The sequence below is a fragment of the Bos indicus x Bos taurus genome, chromosome 1 (genome assembly GCF_003369695.1).
Source record: "Bos indicus x Bos taurus breed Angus x Brahman F1 hybrid chromosome 1, Bos_hybrid_MaternalHap_v2.0, whole genome shotgun sequence".
NCBI classification, from domain to species: Eukaryota; Metazoa; Chordata; class Mammalia; order Artiodactyla; family Bovidae; genus Bos; species Bos indicus x Bos taurus.
In genome coordinates, this window is record NC_040076.1 from 130,453,068 (window position 1) to 130,473,276 (window position 20,209).

Consider the following 20,209-nt stretch of genomic DNA (forward strand, 5'->3'; position numbering starts at 1 on the left):
TTATAAAGCACTTAAAAACCGTGCCTATTGATAAATAACCCAGAGATATGAAAGTTTGGACAGCAAGTAAATGGTAGGTGGGAAATGCAGTTAGAAAGGTAGTTGGGAAACAGTTTATAGAAATGTTTGAATATCTAAATTTTTATTGATGTATATTTGACTTACAGTATTATATTGGTTTTAGGGGTACAACATAGTGATTCAATATTTTTATACTTTACTGAATGATTACCACTATAAGTCTAGTTACCATCTGTCACCACACAAAGGTATTATAATTTTATTGACTGTGTTCTCAATGCTCTGCATGACATCTTAGTGCTTATTTATTTTGTAACTGAAAGTTTGTACCTCTTAATCTCCCTCACCTGCTGTACTCATTCCTCCGCCCCGCTCCCCTCTGGCAAGCACCAGTTTTTTCTGTGTATCCATAAGTCTGTTTCTGTTTTATGTTTGTTCACTTGTTTTGTTTTTTAGATTCCATACTAAGTGAGATCATACGGTATTTGTCTTTCTGTGTCTGACTTATTCACTTAGCATAATACCCTCTATGCCCATCGATATTGTTGTAAATGGCAAGATTTCATTCTTTTTTATGGCTGAGTAATACATACATACATATATATATATATTTATCTCCTTTATCCATTCATACGTTGATGGACACTTAGGTTGCTTCCATATCTTGACTGCTGTAAATAATGCTCTAGTGCACACAGGAGTGCAGGTATCTTTTTGAATCAGTGCTTTTGTTTTCCTTAGAAAAATACCCAGAAGTGGAATTTCTGGACTGTATGGTAGTTCTATTTTTAATGTTTTGAAGACCCTCCTCCGCTGTTTTCCATAGAGTTGTACTAGTTTACAATCCCACCAGCAGTGCTTGAGGGCTCACTTTTCTCTACTTGTTAACACTTGTTATTTCTTGTCTTCTTGATGATGGCCATTCTGACAGGTGTGAGGTGATATCTCACTGTAGTTTTAGTTTGCATTTCCCTGATGATGAGTGATTCTGAGCATCTTTTCATGTCATGCCACTCCCTTCTGGCCTGAAAAGTTTTATTGAAAAGTCAGCTCATAGTTTTATGTGAGTTCCCTGTACCTAACTAGTTGCTTACCTCTTGCCACTTTCAAGATTCTCTTCTTATCTTGAATGTTTTTCTTTTTTAAGTTTAATGTGTCTTGGTATGGAACTCTTTGGATTCGTCTTGTTTAGGACTCTTTGTGCTTCCAGGACTTGGATGTCTGCTTTCTTTCACAGGCTAGGGAAGTTTTCAACTTTTATTTCTTCAAATAAATTCTCTTCCCTTTTCTCTCTCTTCTTCTGGGATCTTTATAATGTGAATGTTAGTATATTTGATTTTGTCCCAGAGATCTCTTAAACTTCCCTCACTTAAAAGTTAAAAAAATTTTTATAATGTTTTGGCTGCCCTGGGTCTTTGTTGCTGCATGGCTGTTTCTCTCGTTGCAGTGAGCAGGCACTGCTCTCTGGTTGCGGTGCGTGGGCTTCTCACTGTAGTGGCTTCACTCATTGCTGAGCACTGGCTCTTGGGCGGGCCGACTTCAGTAGTTGTGTTTCCTGGTCTCTAGAGCACAGGCTTGATACTTGTGGCACATGGGCTTAGTTGCTCCTTGGCATGTGGGATCTTCTCAGACCAGGGATTGAACCCACATCTCTTGTACTGGCAGGCAGATTCTTTACCACTGAGCCACCAGGGAAGCCCTGCACTCACTTTAAAAATTCATTCTTCTTTTCACCTTGCGTGATTTCCACTATTCTGTCTTGTAGTTCACGAATCCATTCATCTGTATCATCCAACCTACTGTTGATTCCTTCTAGTGTGGCAGTCCCCAACCTTTACGGCACCAGGAACTGGTTTCATGGAAGACAGTTTTCCTTGACTGGGTCGGGGGAATGGTTCAGGCAGTAATGTGAGTGATGGGGAACAGTAGATGAAGTTGCGTTAGATCGCCTGCCACTCACCTCCTGCTGTGCAGTCTGGTTCCTAACGGACTATGGATCAGTACTGGTCCACAATCTGGGGAGTTGGGGACCCCTGTTCTAGTATATATTTTATTTCAGTTGTTGAATTCTTCAGGTCTGTTTGGTTCTCCTTTATATTTTATAGCTCTTTGTTAAACTTCTCAATGTGTTCATGCATTCTTTTCCTGAGTTTGTGGAGCATCTTTATGATCATGATCTTAAATTCTTCATTGGGTAGATTGCGTATCTCCACCTTATTCTTTTGGGGTTTGATCTTGTTCCTTCATTTGAAACTCATTTCAAATGAGTTTTGAAATGAGTCTCTTCCTCATTTTGTCTAATTCTCTGTTTATTTCTTGTATTAGGTAGGTCAGGTTTTGTTTCCAGATCTTGGAGAAGTGGCATTACATAGGACATGTCCATGGAGCCTAGCACCGAACTCCCCCTGGTCACCAGAGCTATTTGCTCTAGGGGTGCCAGCTATGTGGGCTGAGTGGGCCTTTCTGTGTGGCTGGGCTAGCTGCTGTGAGTGTGCTGGTAGGCGTGGGTGGCCCTGCCTCCCATGGTGGCTGCCAGCCCCCTGGTGAGCAGGGGTGAGTCCTGGAACAGCTGGCTGTGGGGCTCAGGGCTAGTGGCAGCGCTCCCATATGCAAGCATGCAAGCCCTGCTGGCCTTCAGAGTCAGATGTTCTGGGAACTCATCTTCATGGTGCATGACCCCTGGGCTGGGAGCCATGAGGTGGGGCTCAGACCCCTTCTTCCTTGGGGAGAACCTCCGCAATTGTCATTATCCTTTTGTTTGTGGTTCACTCACCCACTCCCCCCAATCCCTTTACCTAGCTTATGGTTTCTTCTTTATATCTTTAGTTGTGGAAAATCTTTTCTGCTAGTGTTCAGGTCATTCCTGTAAATAATTATTCCTGTAAATAGTTGTAATTTTGGTGTGTCTGTGGGAGGAGGTGAGCTGGGGTCTTCCTACTGCACCGTATTGCCCATACCTACTTGAATATCTTCTTAATGAATTTGGAATTAGCCCACAAGGAACACAGAACATCCCTTCCCGTATGGCTGAAGCTCAGTGGTGGCTGCCCCTTGTAAACAGGGCATGCACTCCCTATTTTGCCAGTCCCTGACGCTGCCTATGCCAACACTCCCTGCAGTGGTTCTCAGTCAGTTAGTCTGAAGATCTGCATTTCTAATGAGTTTCCGGTTGATGCTGATGCTGCCGGCCAGCAACCACACTTGAGAACCACAACCCAGTTGTATCTTTTAAAATATTTATTTGGCTACACCTAGTTTTAGTGGTAGCACATAGGATCTTCAATCTTTGTTGCGGCGTGTGGAATCTACTTCCCTGGCCAGGGTTCGAACCTGGGCCCCCTGCATTGGGAGCATGGAGTCTTAGCCCCTGGACTACCAGGGAAGTCCCTGCCCAGTTACATCTTGGACACTAAGTTAGGGAATTAGTTGCCACTTATCATCAAACTTATGGTTTTTCTTATGCCTGGCATGTTTCCTACGTTTAACTAACATTACCTTCCTGGTCCTGATGGAATTTAGATTTTCTATTTCTGCTGCTGCTACTGCTGCTGCTAAGTCACTTCAGTCATGTCCGACTCTGTGCAACCCCATAGACGGGAGCCCACCAGGCTCCCCCATCCCTGGGATTCTCCAGGCAAGAACACTGGAGTGGGTTGCCATTTCCTTCTCCAATGCATGAAAGTGAAAAGTGAAAGTGAAGACACTCAGTCGTGTCCAACTTAGTGACTCCATGGACCGCAGCCTACCAGGCTCCTCCATCCATGGGATTTTCCAGGCAGGGGTACTGGAGTGGGTTGCCATTGGCCTTCTCCGTTGCTATTTCAGTATAATCAATTTTTTTTTAAATCACACATTTGTGTCCAGCTCTCTGCAACCCCATGGACTTTAAAGTCCATGGAATTCTCCAGGCCAGAATACTGGAGTGGGTAGCCTTTCCCTTCTCCAGGGATCTTCCCAACCCAGAGATTGAACCCAGGTCTCCCACATTGCAGGCGGATTCTTTACCAGCCGAGCCACAAGGGAAGCCCAAGAATACTAGAGTGGGTAGCCTATCCCTTCTCCAGCAGATCTTCCCAACCCAGGAATCGAACCGGGGTCTCCTGCATTGCAGGCGGATTCTTTACCAACTGAGCTATTAGGGAAGCCAGAATAATCAATATTGGAAGGTCAATCTAAAGATATCAAGAGATAGGCCTGTGAAAAACAGATTTGGGAGTGGCTGAAGCTTATGGTAGCTGAAGCTAAGGGTATGTGTGAGCTCATCCCCAGGGAGCATGTGCTGGGAGTGACAGGTGGGGGGTGAACAGCAGACTGTCACGGGGGCACGGCATACTCTGCCTTAAAGGAAGGGCAAAAAGATAGTAACTATTCAAGGGAGAGGCATTCAAAGAGGTGGGAGGCAAGCCGAGAGAGTGGCTGACGGAACTTTCTTGGCCTTATTATTAGAGAGGGGCTGTGGGCAGACATCTGAGGCCAAAGCTTAAATAGTTAAACAGCAAGTTCTCAGGTGAGCTCCTGGTCTGTGGGAGGACAGGAAGCAGGAGTCCTGTTACCCTCGCCCACAGCACGCCTGGTAACCTCTGTTGCTCCAAGGTACAGCTTGTTGTGGCAATTGTCTCTGAGGCTCTGGTGACAAGGTTGCAGCCAGCAGCTGAGCATGGTGAGTGTCATGTCACCTGCCTTCTTTTTTTAAAAAAATAATGTACCTTATTAAGAGAAACGTGCTAGTCTCCTCATGGCCGTGGTTGGTATGCTTGTGGCTGGATTTTTTTTTTTTTCCTGGAGTTTGTGTTGAGGAGGAGTATCTGAGAAAGGGAAGCATGGGAGCTGAAATGGGAAAGGTGGGTCAGTGGCATCCAGGGGCAGCTTCAAGACCAGGCTAAGGGTTTGCACTGGGTCCTGTGGCAGCAAGGAGCTGTGTGCTAAGCTGCTGGGGTGAGGAATGGGGGGCAGCTGTGTGGTTAATGCATCTCCATGGCCCCAGTGCCTGGCACCAGGCCTGGCCAAGGTAAGCATGCTCTAAACGGGGGGAGGTTAAGTGAATGAGTGGATGAATTTGATGGATAAGGAGTGATGATCTGATCAAAGCAAAATTGTAGGACAGATAGCCTCAAGAATTGATGTAGGGCAGTTCAAAGTCCACAAGCTTTGGAGCCTGTGTGTGTGTGTGTGTGTGTGTGTGTGTGTTCAGTCATGTCTGACTCTTTGCAACCCCATGAACTGTAGCCTACCAGGCTCCTCTGTCCATGGAATTTTCCAGGCAAGAATACTGGAGTGGGTTGCCATTTCTTTCTCCAGTAGATCCTGCCTACCCAGGGATCGAACCCATGTCTCCTGTATTGCAGGTGGATTCTTTACCACTAAACTATCTGGAAAGCTCCTATATATATATATGTGTGTGTGTGTGTGTGTGTGTGTGTGTGTGTGTGTGTATACCCATACATATGTGAGATACACCGATCTCCTTTATTTTTACAAATTATTATTACATGTCATGTTAATATATTATTTAAACAGAAATGCATATATATGTGTGTATATATAGTCATTATTCTCTATCAGTACATAAAAGGCTGCCTTCTTATTAATAGCTGCGTAGTATTTCATGTATAGAGATACCTTACTTTGTACTTTCTTATAATTTTCTTGTACTTTACTATTACAAATAATACTACAATGACAAATTTTGCACAAGCACCTTTGCACACCTGTATGAGTTTATCTGTGGAATAAACTATAATTCTTAGTAATGGAATGTTCATTTTAAATTCCAGTTGCTATTGTAAAGTTACAAAGAGAACAATTTCTTTGTCTAACAAGAGAGTGGTGAGTAGAATCTGGGGCTTTTAACAACAAACTGGAGCTGTTTTCTAAACCATAAGGATTGGAAAAGAGACCATTGTGGACCGAACAAGATCTCTGTGCAGAGACCCAACTGCTGTCTTGAGCGCCACCTCATGGCAGAGGTGGACATCATTTCACTCACATCTCACTAAAGAAAACATGGTCATATTGGTCCACCTTACAGCCGGGGAGACTGGAAACTGTAGCCCATCCCATCCATTAAATTTTTGCAATTACCAGAGGAGAACCATTTAATGTCCACTGTTAAGTGGCTCTACCTCCCAAGGCAAAGTTACTGGACTTTATCCTGTGATCAGTATAGGGTTGCAGAAAGGCTTCCATATGCATTTGACAGCTCCCTCCTGACCCAGCCCTCTGACAGGCACTCTTGCAGTGCACTTGGGCATGGTGGGGCGGGGGTGGGGGGGGTACACTGAGGACCTGCTGTGTGTCAGGCACTGGGCTGGGTGTTTTTCCTTCCTCATTCCTAACCACAGGCTTGCAGAGGAGGCACCATGATTCCCAGTACACATGGAGGCTTAATAATACAAAGGATCTTGCTCAAGGCTGAGGATCTGAACCCACATTTGTGTGTTATAAAGCCCACAGCTTGCTTTGGCCATGTCAGCGCACGCTGCACACTAAAGCTCCTGCTGTCCAGTATGGTACACGCAGCCACATGCGGCAGGCCTAACTTCGACTCTCTTCTCATTTTCCAGGCCCTCTCTCAGCTCCTGTGCCTGTTGCCGTGGCCTTGGTGGCACCCTTCCCCGGTGGCCAGCCCAGGGCTTCCCCCACCCATGCAGTCTCCCACCACCACTGCCCAGGGCCTCAGCGGCCCCCTCTTTGGGGCCTACACTCTCCCCACCTTCAAGTTCCAGCCTCGCCGTGAGAGTGTGGACTGGAGGCGCATCAGTGCCCTGGATGTGGACCGCGTGGCACGGGAGCTGGACGTGGCTACCCTGCAGGAGAACATCGCCGGTGTCACTTTCTGCAACTTGGACCGGGAGGTGTGCGGCCGCTGCGGGCAGCCCGTGGACCCAGTGCTGCTCAAGGTGCTGCGGCTGGCGCAGCTCAGCATCGAGTACCTGCTGCACTGCCAGGACTGCCTCAGCACCAGCGTGGCCCAGCTGGAGGCGCGGCTGCAGGCCAGCCTGGGCCAGCAGGAGCGTGGCCAGCAGGAGCTGGGCCGCCAGGCCGACGAACTCAAGGGTGTGCGGGAGGAGAGCCGGCGGCGGCGCAAGATGATCAGTGCCCTGCAGCAGCTGCTCCTGCAGACGGGCGCCCACAGCTACCACACCGTGAGCACCTCTGTGGGGCGGGGACCCTGGGAGGGCTCTGCGCCCAGCCAGTGGCCACCTCTGTGGCAGTGCCGCCTGGGCCCCGAGGCAGCTGTGGCCATTCTCACTGGGGCTGGGAGCAGGTTTTAGAGATGCCGTTCATCACCAGAGAGCCCCCTGCAGTCTGGTTAGGTCTACAATGCATGTGGAGTTGTGTGGCAGGTGTGTATGAGTTCAGAGTATAGATGTCTTATGTGTTATGTCTCGTGTGTGCATGTGTGAACATACGTACGGTGTGTGTGAGTTTACAGATGGTGGGTAAACATACCTAAGGTGTGTATATGATTGCTTGGAAGGTTATGTCTGTGAATGGGTGTGCATGTGTGTATGTAGAATGTGTGGCATATAACACACTTACGTAAAATGTGCATGTAAAGATACACTTTTGTCGCATGTGTGGATGTATGAAGGGTGTGTATGTGTGTAGAGGCCTAAGTGTGTATGTGTGAAGGCTTTGTGTGTGTGTAGAGGTGTGATGTGATAAACATGTATAAGAGATGTGTGAGGGTATGTGTGAAATCAGTGTGTGACAAGGAACTGGTGAAGACAAGCCTGTTCTGGAAAAGTGACCCCATTAGTCAACCAAGTGACAGCTTATCATTCAAAGTGGCATTTGAGCATTTGCGTCTCTTTCCATGAAAAGTGTAGATTGGGATCAGTTGCCCTTTAATGAATTGTTGGTGGCTAGATCCTCTGGCAGGCTCTGAGGATGAAGGCATCAATCATGCTGGTTCAGATTTTTCAGAAATTCACATAGTAAGGGTGACTGGACAGAAAGAATCACTAAGATATGATGTTAGTGACTAGAATGGTAATTGATGCAATTAATACAATGTTAATTATGATAAAAGGGTCAGACCTTTTCCAGTAGTAAATTACAAAACAGCAGTTTAACCTGGCTTAGGCCAATAAGGAATTCAGTGGTTTATGGATTATGGTGGACTCAGATAATGGCACCAGAATCTGGTTTCTCTCTCTGCAGCTCTTGGCAATTCTTTGTCAGTGTGGATTCCATTCTCAGAAAGAGTCTGTCTGTGTGGTAGCAAGTTGGGCCACTGCAGTGCCAGTACTTCATTTTCCCAGGTTCAGAGCTGGCATGGCAGAGGGCCATGTTTGGTGCCTGGTTTGTGAATGTGCTGCTTGCGGTGGGAAAGGGGAAGTAGGGAAGTGGGGGAGGAGGGGAAAATTATGGAAAATATTAAATGTATACAAAAGTAGAGAGAATAATATAACGAACCTTCATCTGCATACTACCTAGCCCAATAGTTTTCAACTCATGGCCAATGTTGTTGCATTCATTCCCCTACATGCTTCCCCCCACCCCTGGATTATTTTGAAGTGTATCAGTCATATGACTTTATCTGTAAATATTTCACTTTGTATCTCTGAAAGGCAAGGACTCCCGCTTTTAAACATAAGCATAATACCATCATCATGCCCTGAAAAACCAACAAAAATTCCTTAGTATCATCAAATGCCTAGTTTTTGTTCATAGCTCCCTACAGCACTGGTAGTGTTTTAAAGCTCAGAAAATAAATATTTTGAAGGGGCTGTATAAAAAATATATATGTGTATTTAATGGCTAAGTGGTAAAGTATCCGCCAGCAATGCAGGAGATGCAGGTTTGACCCCTGGGTTGGGAAGATTTCCTGGAGAAGGAAGTGGCAGCCCACTACAGTATTCTTGTCTGGAAAATCCCATGGACAGAGGTACCTGGGGGGCAACAGCTCATAGGGTTGCAAAAGAGTTGGACATGAGTTAGCAACTAAACAACAGCAACATATATATGTATATATATATATGTTTTATATATGTATATATGTATACATATATGATATGTATATATATATGTTTTATATATGTATATATGTATACATATATATGTATATGTATATATATATGATTTGCATCACTACATTACTTTGTAAATCAAACTCTTCATTTGTGAAGCAGCCCAGGGTTCCGAAGGAATGGGAGTGTTGATAGAGGGAGAATCATCCCAGGATGACTCAGGTGAGCTGATCCTGCACTTCCCACTGCTTCCCTCTGTGTAGTGCCACCTGTGTGACAAGACCTTCATGAACGCCACCTTTCTCCGGGGTCACATCCAGCGCAGGCACACAGGCATGGTGGAAGGCGGTGAGTGGAAGGGCCTGGGCTTCTCTAGAAGGCTGGGAGGTAAGGGCCCTTTAGAGTCACTCAGTCTGTCCCATTCACAGTCAAGAACACTGAGACTCAGAGAGGAAACACTGACCATGGTCACATGGTATAAGGGACAGAACAAAGCCTGGACGCTGCCTGTCTGACTCCCAGCCCAGCTCAGCTGGTGGAGGGCGTGTACAAAGGTCAGAACCTCATCATCCAGTCGAGGAGCTGGTGATCCCACCATCCACGTGGAGGGATCCCACAGCGGGTAGGAACATTTCTGACCCCATGTTTAGAGAAAAAGGTCTGGGAGTCAGACAGGTAGGTTCCAGCCTTCACTTTGTCCCCTACTCTTATGTGACCATGGTTAGGGTGGTTTTTCTCTCCGAATCTCAGTGTCCTTGCCTGTGACTGGGGCAGTTAGACACAGTGACTTGGACGGGCCCTTACCTCCCAGCCTTCTGTGAATCTGGTGCTGACTGTGAGTAAGCCTAACTGGGCCTAAGGAGCAGTCAGACCAGTTCTTTGACTTTTTAATGTACATGAATTCATTATGATTTAATCACTGTCATTTTACTGTTTCAAATTCTAAAACAAGTAGCAAGGCTATATGTTTTCCCCTTTAAGAGATTTTTTTGAGGTTCAGTAAAAAATATCTGTTAATGCAAATATATTATGATAAAATGTAATATAAATTAAATATAAAATTTCATTGAATAAAACATTTTTCCCTTTATTTTAATTTCCTTTTGAAAGAACAGAGTTTTAAAATAGCACTAGTCACCTAATTACTATGCATTTATTGTATATCTGATTCTTCTTAGTTCTACATTGGAGGCAACTAAAGAAAAACAGATTTTCTATTTATTAAATACTTTTTTCTGGAAAAGATATATGTTTTTGAAGAGATAGTTGTACACTCATCTTCATAGGAGCATTATTCACAGTAACTAAAGGTGTAGAAGCAACCCAAATGTCCACTGACAGATGAATGAATAAGCAAAATGTGGTATATGTATGTGTGTGTATATATATAGAGAGAGAGAGAGAGGGGGAGAGAGATACAAAGAAATATTTTTCAGCCTTAAAAAGAAAGGTCCTTCTGCAATTTGCTACAATAGGTTATTTTGCTAAGTGAACTGTCAGTTAAAAGAGGACAAATACCATATGATTTCACTTATATGAGGTACATAGAATAGCCAAATGCATAGAAACAGAAAGTAGAATGGAGGTTGCTAGGGGCTGGAGGAAGAGGGGATGGGAAATTCGTGTTTAGTAAGGACAGAGATTCTGTTTTACAAGATGAAGAATGTCCTGAAGATGGGTGGTGGTGATGGTTGAACAACATTATGAATGTATTTAATCCTACCGAACTGTACATTTAAAAATGGCTAAGATGGTAAATTTTATGTTAGGTATATTTACTACAGTAAAAAATTGGAAAATACATGCCTTTCACATAGAAAATTTAAATGCAGAAAGGTAGAAAAGAGAAAATAAAAACCATGGATGATATCATCTGCAGCTAATATGTTGGTGTGTCTGTGGTCATTATTTTTTGTGTATGAATATTATCATATAGGATGCAGTTTTGATACTGCTTATTTTCAATTAAGAATATATCATATTTTCCAAAATCATTAAATCATCTTTGTAAACATGGTTTTTTATGGCTGAATAGTATTTCATCATGTGCTGATCATAATTTATTTCAAAACTGAATTATTTCTTAATTTATTTGGATAACTAAAACATTCCCCAATTATAAATCACATGGTGGCAACATTCTTGTGCATAAATCCTTGTGCATGTTCCTTATTACTTCCTTAATGTACAGTGGTGGGAAAATACGGAGAGGAAAAATATGTTCTTAAGGAAATCCCATGGACAGAGGAGCCTGGTAGGCTACAGTCCGTGGGGTCACAAAAGAGTTGGACGTGACTTAACTAAAACAACAACAATTAAGACAACTTTGGCTACATTAATGTTCAGTAATTTATTATCAGGCAGCTGACTTCTCAGATACTGCAGTTCTCCCATTCCAGACTCACCTCAAATCACTTTATTTTTATTTTATTATTTTATGTTTTTGGCGGTGCCACATGGCATGCCTAATCTTAGTTCCCTAACCAGGGTTCAAACCTGTGCCCCTGGCAGTGGAAGCCCTGAATCTTAACCACTGGATTTCCAGGGAAGTCCCTCAAATCACTTTATTAATCCAAATTAATTTTCACTGCATCTAGAAGTTGCTTGTTTCTAAAAAGCCCCATTTGAGAGAAGCCATATATCTTTAAAAAAAAAAAAGCTTGAAGTTTTAATAAAAGTACCATCTAATAATCCCTAAATGTACTTTGAAAAGTAACAGATGTCCAAGTACAATTGGTGTCTTTTTCATTAACCTTTAACTCTTAGTTTATCAGTATGTGGTTTAGTTAGAATATTCTTCTATAATTCAAGTTTTCTTCATAGTGCACAGTGCCTTTTTTTTTAATTTGAAATTTAAAACTACACATTTGAACTGTACTACATTATTGAAAAGAATGAACTTTAAAACTACAGTTCTTATCATTACTTTAAATTCCCCTCTTTGTATTAATAATCAGTGTGTACATACTATTTGGTATCCCGATTCTGTTACTCTACCAGTTTTGCATTCATATTTCCCATTTGTAAGTACTGTCAAAATAGTTATTTTAGGGACTTCCCTGGTGGTCCAGTGGTTAAGACTCCAAGCTCCCAATACAAAGGGCCCAGATTCGATTCCTGGTCAGGGAACTAGATCCCACATACTGCAACCAAAGATCTGGTACAGCCAAATAAATAAACAAAAATAAATACATATTTAAAAAATAGTTATTTTAAATGACAACTATAGTTCACATGTATTGAGCTGTCCTGCCAGGTGCTATGCTAGGCACTTGGCATTATCACATTTCATCCTCACAGTGACCCTCTGGTTTCAATTCAGTTCAGTTCAGTTACTCAGTCATGTCCGACTCTTTGCAACCCCATGGACTGTAGCACGTCAGGCTTCCCTGTCCATCACCAACTCCCAGAGCTTGCTCAAACTCATTTCCATTGAGTTGGTGATGCCATCCAACCATCTTATCCTCTGTCATCCCCTTCTCCTCCTGACCCTCTGGGTTAGGTGCTGTTATTGCTTCCATTTTCTACTTTGGAGAAACAGAGGGTCAAGGAGGTTACGTCATTTGCCCAGAGTCAGTGTACACAGTGTAAGTGGCAAAGCTGGTCTCAGACTGAGGTGTGACTGCACACAAGGAACTGTACACACCACTGACTCTGACTTGTGCTGGTCACCCTCGCTTTGCGTGGATCCCACAGGAAAGCAGAGGAAGCAGGAGCAGCCAGTGGAGGAGGTGTTAGAAGAGCTGCGGGCCAAACTGAAGTGGACCCAAGGGGAGCTGGAAGCCCAGAGGGAGGCGGAGAGGCAGCGGCAGCTCCAGGTGGGCGTGGAGGAGGAATGACAGGGGATTCAGTCACAGACTGGCCAGGAGACCCGTAATGTGCTCAGATCCCAGAGTCGACAATTCTGGCTGTTTCCCAGAGCTGAGATTCAGGGCTAGGATGGTGTCTTCCTGGATGTGCCAAGTGATTTTAGGTAGTCTGGGAAGGAAAATTCAATTATTTGGCCAGAACTGTGTGGCCAAAAGAGAGCTGCAGCTTCCTGTGTTTGCACCCTCTGAGGGCATTTGAGCCTGAATTTTAACTTCTTAAAACATACTGTTAGCTTTTGTTAACAGGAGGAGAAAGACTGGGTAAACTCCAGAAGGCAGCTCAGAGGAGGCATTCAGTAAATATTTGTAGAATGAAAATACATACACTTGCGTCATGCCTTCCATCACTTATTCATTCATCACTCCTTGCCAGGCATCATGAAGAATATAAAGAGAGAAGAGACGTGATCCCCATCCTTTACAGTTCAGATAAGACTAATTCCACTCCCAGTCCAAACACTGGGGACTGGGGGATAAATGTTCTTTGGGTCTCCAGAGTGACTTACATGGAAAAGGGGCCCTGGCAGTTTCTTAGTAAATATTTGTCATAGTGTGGAATTAATAATGATTCTCTTGTTCTTGCTTTTCTTTGTAGGAAGCAGAGATCATTCGCCAGAGGGAAGCAGAAACTAAGAAAGAATTTGATGAATGGAAAGAAAAAGAGCGGGCCAAGCTATATGGGGAAATAGACAAGCTCAAAAAATTATTTTGGGATGAATTTAAAAGTGTTGCCAACCAGAACTCTACCTTAGAGGAGGTACCCAACGTAAAAGACTTCTCAGAGTTCTTTAGCTGAAAACCTGCTTATTTGTTCACAACATTTATTTCTTTGTACTAGTTCTGAGTCCAGACAAAGACGGCAGTGGCTGGTATTGAACCCATGCTTCATCACACACTGGCTGTGTGATCTTGGGCATGTTACTTAATCTTCTTTGCCTCAGTTTCCTTTCTGTAAGATAGGTTTCTGAAAGGGTTAAATTAGCACATCAACAATACCTAACATTATCTGGCATATATTATAGTAAGAGCTCCAGAGATGTTATGCTTATTTTTGCAAAGGGCTTCACTGGACAAGAAATGAGGCAAAATGTAAATGGAAACATTTTTCTTCTAACAAGTATTTGCTGAGCGCTGGTTACAAGCAGGCACTCTGTTGGGACCTGTGGAGTCACACAGTAACTAAGATTTACTGAAACATTTCTACCCCTGTACAAAGTTCTTTATGTACACTAGCTTTTAATTCTCATAACAACCAAACAACTCTAATATTCTAAAGGTAGGCATGTCGTTAGTTTGTTAATTTCTTTTTTTAAAAAAGATTTATTTATTTGGCTGTATCAGATCTTAGTTGCAGCACCCAGAGATCTTTTATTGTGGTGCAGATTCTCTAGTTGCAGCATCAGGCTTAGTTGCTCTGATGGGATCTTAGTTCCCCCAACCAGGGACTGAATCTGTGTCCCCTGCATTGCAAGGTGGATTCTTAACCACTGAACTACCAGGGAAGTCCCTAAGTTTGCTTTTAAAAAATTTATTTATTTTTGGCTGTGCTGAGTCTTCGTTGCTGCATGTGGGCTTTCTCTAGTTGCGGCGAGCAGGGGCTACTCTTCGTTGCCATGTGCAGGCTTCTCATCATGGAGGTTTCTCTTGTTGTGGAACACGTGCTCTAGGGCATGCAAGCTTCAGTAGCGTGGGCACACAGGTTCAGTAGTTGTGATGCAGGGGCTTAGTTGCTCCTCGACATGTGGAATCTTCCTGGACCAGGGACTGAACTCGTGTCCCCTGCATTGGCAGTGGATTCTTATCCACTGTACCACCAGGGAAATCCTCCCTAATTTATTTTTTAAAAGAATTCCCTGGTGGTCCAGTGGGTAAGGCTTCTACTGTACAGGGTGCATGTTTGATCCCCGATTGGGTATCTCACATGCCGCACAGTGAGTGCTGCTGCTGCTGAGTCACTTCAGTCGTGTCCGACTCTGTGTGACCCCATAGACGGCAGCCCACCAGGATGCCCCGTCCCTGGGATTCTCCAGGCAAGAACACTGGAGTGGGCTGCCATTTCCTTCTCCACAGTGAGTACAAAAGGTAAAAAATAAAATGCCTTTAAAAAAAAAAAAAAGGAAAAGCTATTATCATTCCCCCTTTTCAAGCAAACACGTTGAGGCCACATAACTTGCCCAAACAGCTGTTTTAAGAGGTAGACTGGGATTTGAACCCAGCTCCTTAAACTTCAAAGCTCTGCTCCTTTGATAAATATTATCAAATTTATTTACAAAAAAACTTATTAAAATTATCCCTGGACTGTATCTTCCCATATAAACCTGTGTAAGGGAAACATTTTGAAAAATATTTTCAGAATGTTGTTGTGTTTTAGTCACTCAGTCACGTCTGACTCTGGGATCCCATGGACTGTAGCCTGCCAGGCTCCTCTGTCACGGAATTTCCCAAGCAAGAATACTGGAGTGGGTTGCCATTTCCTTCTCTAAGGGATCTTCCTGACCCAGAGATCAAGCGCTTCTCCTGAGTCTCCTGCATTGCAGGCAGATTCTTTACTGCTGAGTCACTGGGGGAGCTGTATCAGGGAAAAGGTTTGAAGAGAAGTATTTTCAGAATGTATTCAGCTGTTATTGGTTCTCCGAACAGCAAGGAATATATTTTCTTATTTTTGAAAATGAATTGTCTAATAGTGTTTCTCACGATCATTCTACATTTTGCCTAAAGAAACACCTAGGCAGTTTTTCCATAAGGGGATTGTTGTAGGATATGGAGGGAGCCTTGAGTGATCCATCATCTCAATCTGAGATGGAAAACCAAGGATGGAGGGTGGTGGGGTTGAAACGAGAGATAAGGGTGTGTGTGTGTGTGCATGCATGTATGTGTGTGTGTAGGGACTTGAGCCCTCCCATCCTAAATGGTCCCCTAGCGTGGACAGGGATGGTTTATGGAAGACAGGATGCTGCTCCACCATGTGGTCATGGTTCTGACCCCAGCTCCACACTCATCATCTCTGAGCTCATCTGAACCTCTGACTCCCACGCTTCCCCTGACATTGCTCACTGACTAGACACGTTCTGTAAATAGGTACTGATTTAAATTTGGAGTTGTTGTTCATAAACCACGTACTCAAAATTTAAAAGGTTACATCTGTTAGGAAATTTTGAGTTGTGGTGAATAAGGACATAATTCTTATTACCATCCATGGTTTCCTTTTAACCGGGATTGCATTGTCTTAAACTGGAACATCCATTTTTTTGTCTTCCCCCGTAGGATGACTTCTGTTGAATTTTTGTGTTTGTGTGTCTCCCCTCATCTCCTCTCACCTGAAATTTTATTATTTTAATTTTATTAAAGTATAGGAACCAAACTGGATACAAAATTCTCAGTGTACTTGGATAATTATTTTGTTAGTTTACTTTTTAAAAATTCTGGGAGTGGGGGAAACAGGTAAGATTGCATTTAGAATGATTGTGTAAAACACTGTAAGTCTACTTTCAAAGCACAAGAGATGTTTGGAGTGCCAGTGAGAGCTAAGTGCATTTTGAAAATATTTGTTCTCATAACTTTTTCCCTGTTACAGAAGTCAGAGAGCTTACTTTGGCTAAATCATCTCATTAAAGAGAGAACTTTAGATTAGACGTAGGTTAAGTCCAGTTGTCAAAGGAGGCCCCAGTTGAAAGGAAAGCACCACGATGGTTTGTAACATCAAGAAAGCCGGTCTCTAGTGTGTCGTAAGCAGCTGTGTGAAGACAGAAGTGACGCATTGGAGGCTGAAAGTTGTGCATACATCTGATAAAGCATTTAATGCTACAAAAATATTCAAGGGGTTTAGAAATGATTTTCTCAGGTCGTGCCAGTGGTAAAGAATCTACCTGGTGATGCAAGAGACACAGGAGACATAGGTTTGATCCCTGGTTGAAGAAGATCCCCTGGAGAAGGAAATGGCAAACCACTCCAGTATTCTTGCCTGGGAAATCCCATGAACAGAGGAGCCTGGTGGGCTACAGTCCACAGGGTCTCAAAAAAGTCAGACATGACTGAGAACGCACTACTGTATTTTGTATGAGAAATGGTTAACATTTGGACCCAATATTGCTTGAGCAGAAGAGTTAAAGATAATAAGAATGTGAAGTTAAACTCAGGGGCTTACCAGTTCTCTAAAGCTGTAACAGGGTCTGTGAGTTTTATATGGTAATAGAGATGTAGGTAATTGCTTTTGTCACTACAGTAGTGATCTATTTAAAAACATAACTATGGGGAGGAGGTGGAAAGGTATCTTCTCTTTGATCCACTTTTCCTTACCTTTTCCTTCACATTAGCTCAGGAACTGTTAGCTCAGGAAGCACTCACTAGGCATTGGTGACATGACTCCAAGCTGTGAAGAAGCCAGGACTTCTTGGTGACAGCCAAGATTTTTTTCTTTGTTGAAAGAGGAGCAGGAGTCCTCAGGGAGTGGTCTGGAATGCCAGAGACCCTCCTCAAGGCTCTGAGAGTCTGATTCTCTTTAGCCTATTTGAGACTGAAGAAGAAATGGGAAAGTTGTCAGACAAGTTTTGGGCTTGAAGTACAGCAGAATTTCAGTGCAATGGAAATGACACTCTTGAATTGTGTTCTTCCATGGGATTTTCTTCTCCTGTGCAAGAACTGAGCTTTCAGGAGAACCGTAGTGAAGGGGAGTGTGGACTTGTGGGAACATTTGCAGGCATGCAGATACCCAGTAAGTTCAAGTTGGGGCTTTGTGGTTGGGGTAAGTATGCCCTTCTGACACCGCTCAGGATATAAAAGACAATGTCACGATTAGATCTTCATCCGAATGAAACTACACTTTGGCGTTTTCAGAAGCTGCAGGCACTGCAGTCCCACAGTGTGATGAAGTCCAACCTGGGGTCCCTGCGGGATGAGGAGCCCGAGGAGCGACTCAGGCAGGCTCAGGAGCTCTGGGCTCTGAAGGAGAAGATGGAAATTCAGGTGAGCCAAGGTCCCATGCCTTTCTTCCTGAACCAGGCAAGAAATGTGCTGTCTCCCAACAGAGTTTCTTGTTTTCACTCTGGTTTTAGGGTGGTTGCTGTTGTTCAGTCCCTTGGTCGTGTCTGACTCTTTGTGACCCCATGAACTGCAGCATGCCAGGCTTCCCTGTCCTTCATCTCCCAGAGTTTGCTCAAACTCATGTCCATTGAGTTGGTGATGCCATCCAACCATCTCATCCTTTGTTGTCTCCTTCTCCTGCCCTCAGTCTTTCCTAGCCTCAAGGTCTTTTCCAGTGAGTCAACTCTTCGCATCAGGTGGCCAAAGTATTGGAGTTTCAGCTTCACCATCAGTCCTTCCAGTGAACACCCAGGACTGATTTCCTTTAGGATGGACTGGTTGGATCTCCTTGCAATCCAAAGGACTCTCAAGAGTCTTCTCCAACACCACAGTTCAGAAGCATCAATTCTTTAGTGCTGAGCCTTCTTTATGGTGCAACTCTCACATCTATACATTGACTATTGGAAAAACCATAGCTTTGACTGTTTGAACCTTTGTTGGCCAAGTGATTTAGGGAGATTAAAGACATCACAGTTCTATATTTCAGACCTTGTGCCAATTAATGAAAGCATAGAGTAGAGTTCTTAGGGTTCTCAGGTGTGGCTGGTGACATTCAAATGTGCAGTGTCAGATTTGCCAGGGAGTTTTTCGAAAATACATTCAGCCATGTATCTTACTGGACACCATTGCCCTCACTTTGAGTCCAACCCAGTTGAAAACTATTCTTTGAAAGTGTGACAGTCTCCTGGCTTTGAAGATATTTGGCATGGATCTAATGTTCAGTCACTCAGTCGTGTCCGACTCTCTGCGACCCCATGAACCACAGCACACCAGGCCTCCCTGTCCATCACCAACTCCTGGAGTCTACTCAAACTCATGTCCATCGAGTCGGTGATGCCATCCAGCCATCTCATCCTCTGTCGTCCACTTCTCCTCCTGCCCCCAATCCCTCCCAGCATCAGGGTCTTTTCAAATGAGTCAGCTCTTCACATCAGGTGGCCAGTATTGGAGTTTCAGCTTCAACATCAGTCCTTCCAATGAACACCTAGGACTGATTTCCTTTAGGATGGACTGGTTGGATCTCCTTGCAGTCCAAGGGACTCTCTCAAGAGTCTTCTCCAACACCACAGTTCAAAAGCATCAATTCTTTGGCGCTCAGCTTTCTTTGTAGTCCAACTCTCACATCCATACATGACCACTGAAAAAACCATAGCCTTGACTAGATGGACCTTTGTTGGCAAAGTAATGTCTCTGCTTTTGAATATGCTGTCTAGGTTGGTCATAACTTTCCTTCCAAGGAGTAAGTGTCTTTTAATTTCATGGCTGCAATCACCATCTGCAGTGATTTTGGAGCCCAGAAAAATAAAGTCTGACACTGTTTCCCCATCTATTTGCCATGAAGTGATGGGACTGGATGCCATGATCTTAGTTTTCTGAATGTTGAGCTTGAAGCCAACTTTTTCACTCTCCTCTTTCACCTTCATCAAGAGGCTCTTTAGTTCTTCTTTACTTTCTGCCATAAGGGTGGTGTCATCTGCATATCTGAGGTTATTGATATTTCTCCCGGAAATCTTGATTTCAGCTTGTGCTTCTACCAGCCCAGCATTTCTCATGATGTACTCTGCATATAAGTTAAATAAGCAGGGTGACAATATACAGCCTTGACATACTCCTTTCCCTATTTGGAACCAGTCTGTTGTTCCATGTCCAGTTCTAACTGTTGCTTCCTGACCTGTATACAGGTGTCTCAAGAGGCAGGTCAGGTGGTCTGGTATTCCCATCTCTTGAAGAATTTTCTCCACTCATGTGAGATGAGTGCAATTGTGCGGGAGTTTGAGCATTCTTTGGCACTGCCTTTCTTTGGGATTGGAATGAAAACTGACCTTTTCCAGTCCTGTGGCCACTGCTGAGTTTTCCAAATTTGCTGGCATATTGGGTGCAGCACTTCCACAGCATCATCTTTTAGGATTTGGAATAGCTCAACTGGAATTCCATCACCTCCACTAGCTTTGTTTGTAGTATTGCTTTCTAAGGCCCACTTGACTTCACATTCCAGGATGTCTGGCTCTAGGTGAGTGATCACACCATTGTGATTATCTTGGTCGTGAAGATCTTTTTTGTAGTTCATCTTTTGTTTTCTGCCATTAAAGTGGGATCATCTGCATATCTGAAGTTATTGATACCTGTCCCAGCAATTTTGATTCCAGCATGTAAGTCATCCAACCTGTCATTTCTCATGATGTACTCTGCATATAAGTTAAATAAGCAGTGTGACAATATACAGCCTTGATGTACTCCTTTCCCAATTTTGAACCAGTCTGTTGT

General features: G+C 43.7%; 1 protein-coding gene across 8 annotated transcripts in view; it reads left to right on the plus strand.

Annotated features, from left to right (window-relative positions):
• DZIP1L (DAZ interacting zinc finger protein 1 like) overlaps positions 1-20,209 on the plus strand; it is a 56,434-nt gene that overhangs the window by 15,275 nt on the left and 20,950 nt on the right. For 4 of the 8 annotated variants that reach the window (XM_027545314.1, XM_027545322.1, XM_027545316.1 and 1 more), the window contains 5 exons: positions 6,585-7,166; positions 9,260-9,344; positions 12,693-12,814; positions 13,461-13,622; positions 17,699-17,827. In XM_027545314.1, the coding sequence (XP_027401115.1) occupies positions 6,666-7,166; positions 9,260-9,344; positions 12,693-12,814; positions 13,461-13,622; positions 17,699-17,827 (999 nt within the window). In that variant the 5' untranslated portion in view covers positions 6,585-6,665. Of the gene's footprint in view, positions 1-4,129; positions 4,682-6,584; positions 7,167-9,259; positions 9,345-12,692; positions 12,815-13,460; positions 13,623-17,698; positions 17,828-20,209 lie in introns of those variants that run through there. The other 4 variants (XM_027545310.1, XM_027545338.1, XM_027545358.1 and 1 more) reach the window with 3 other exon arrangements.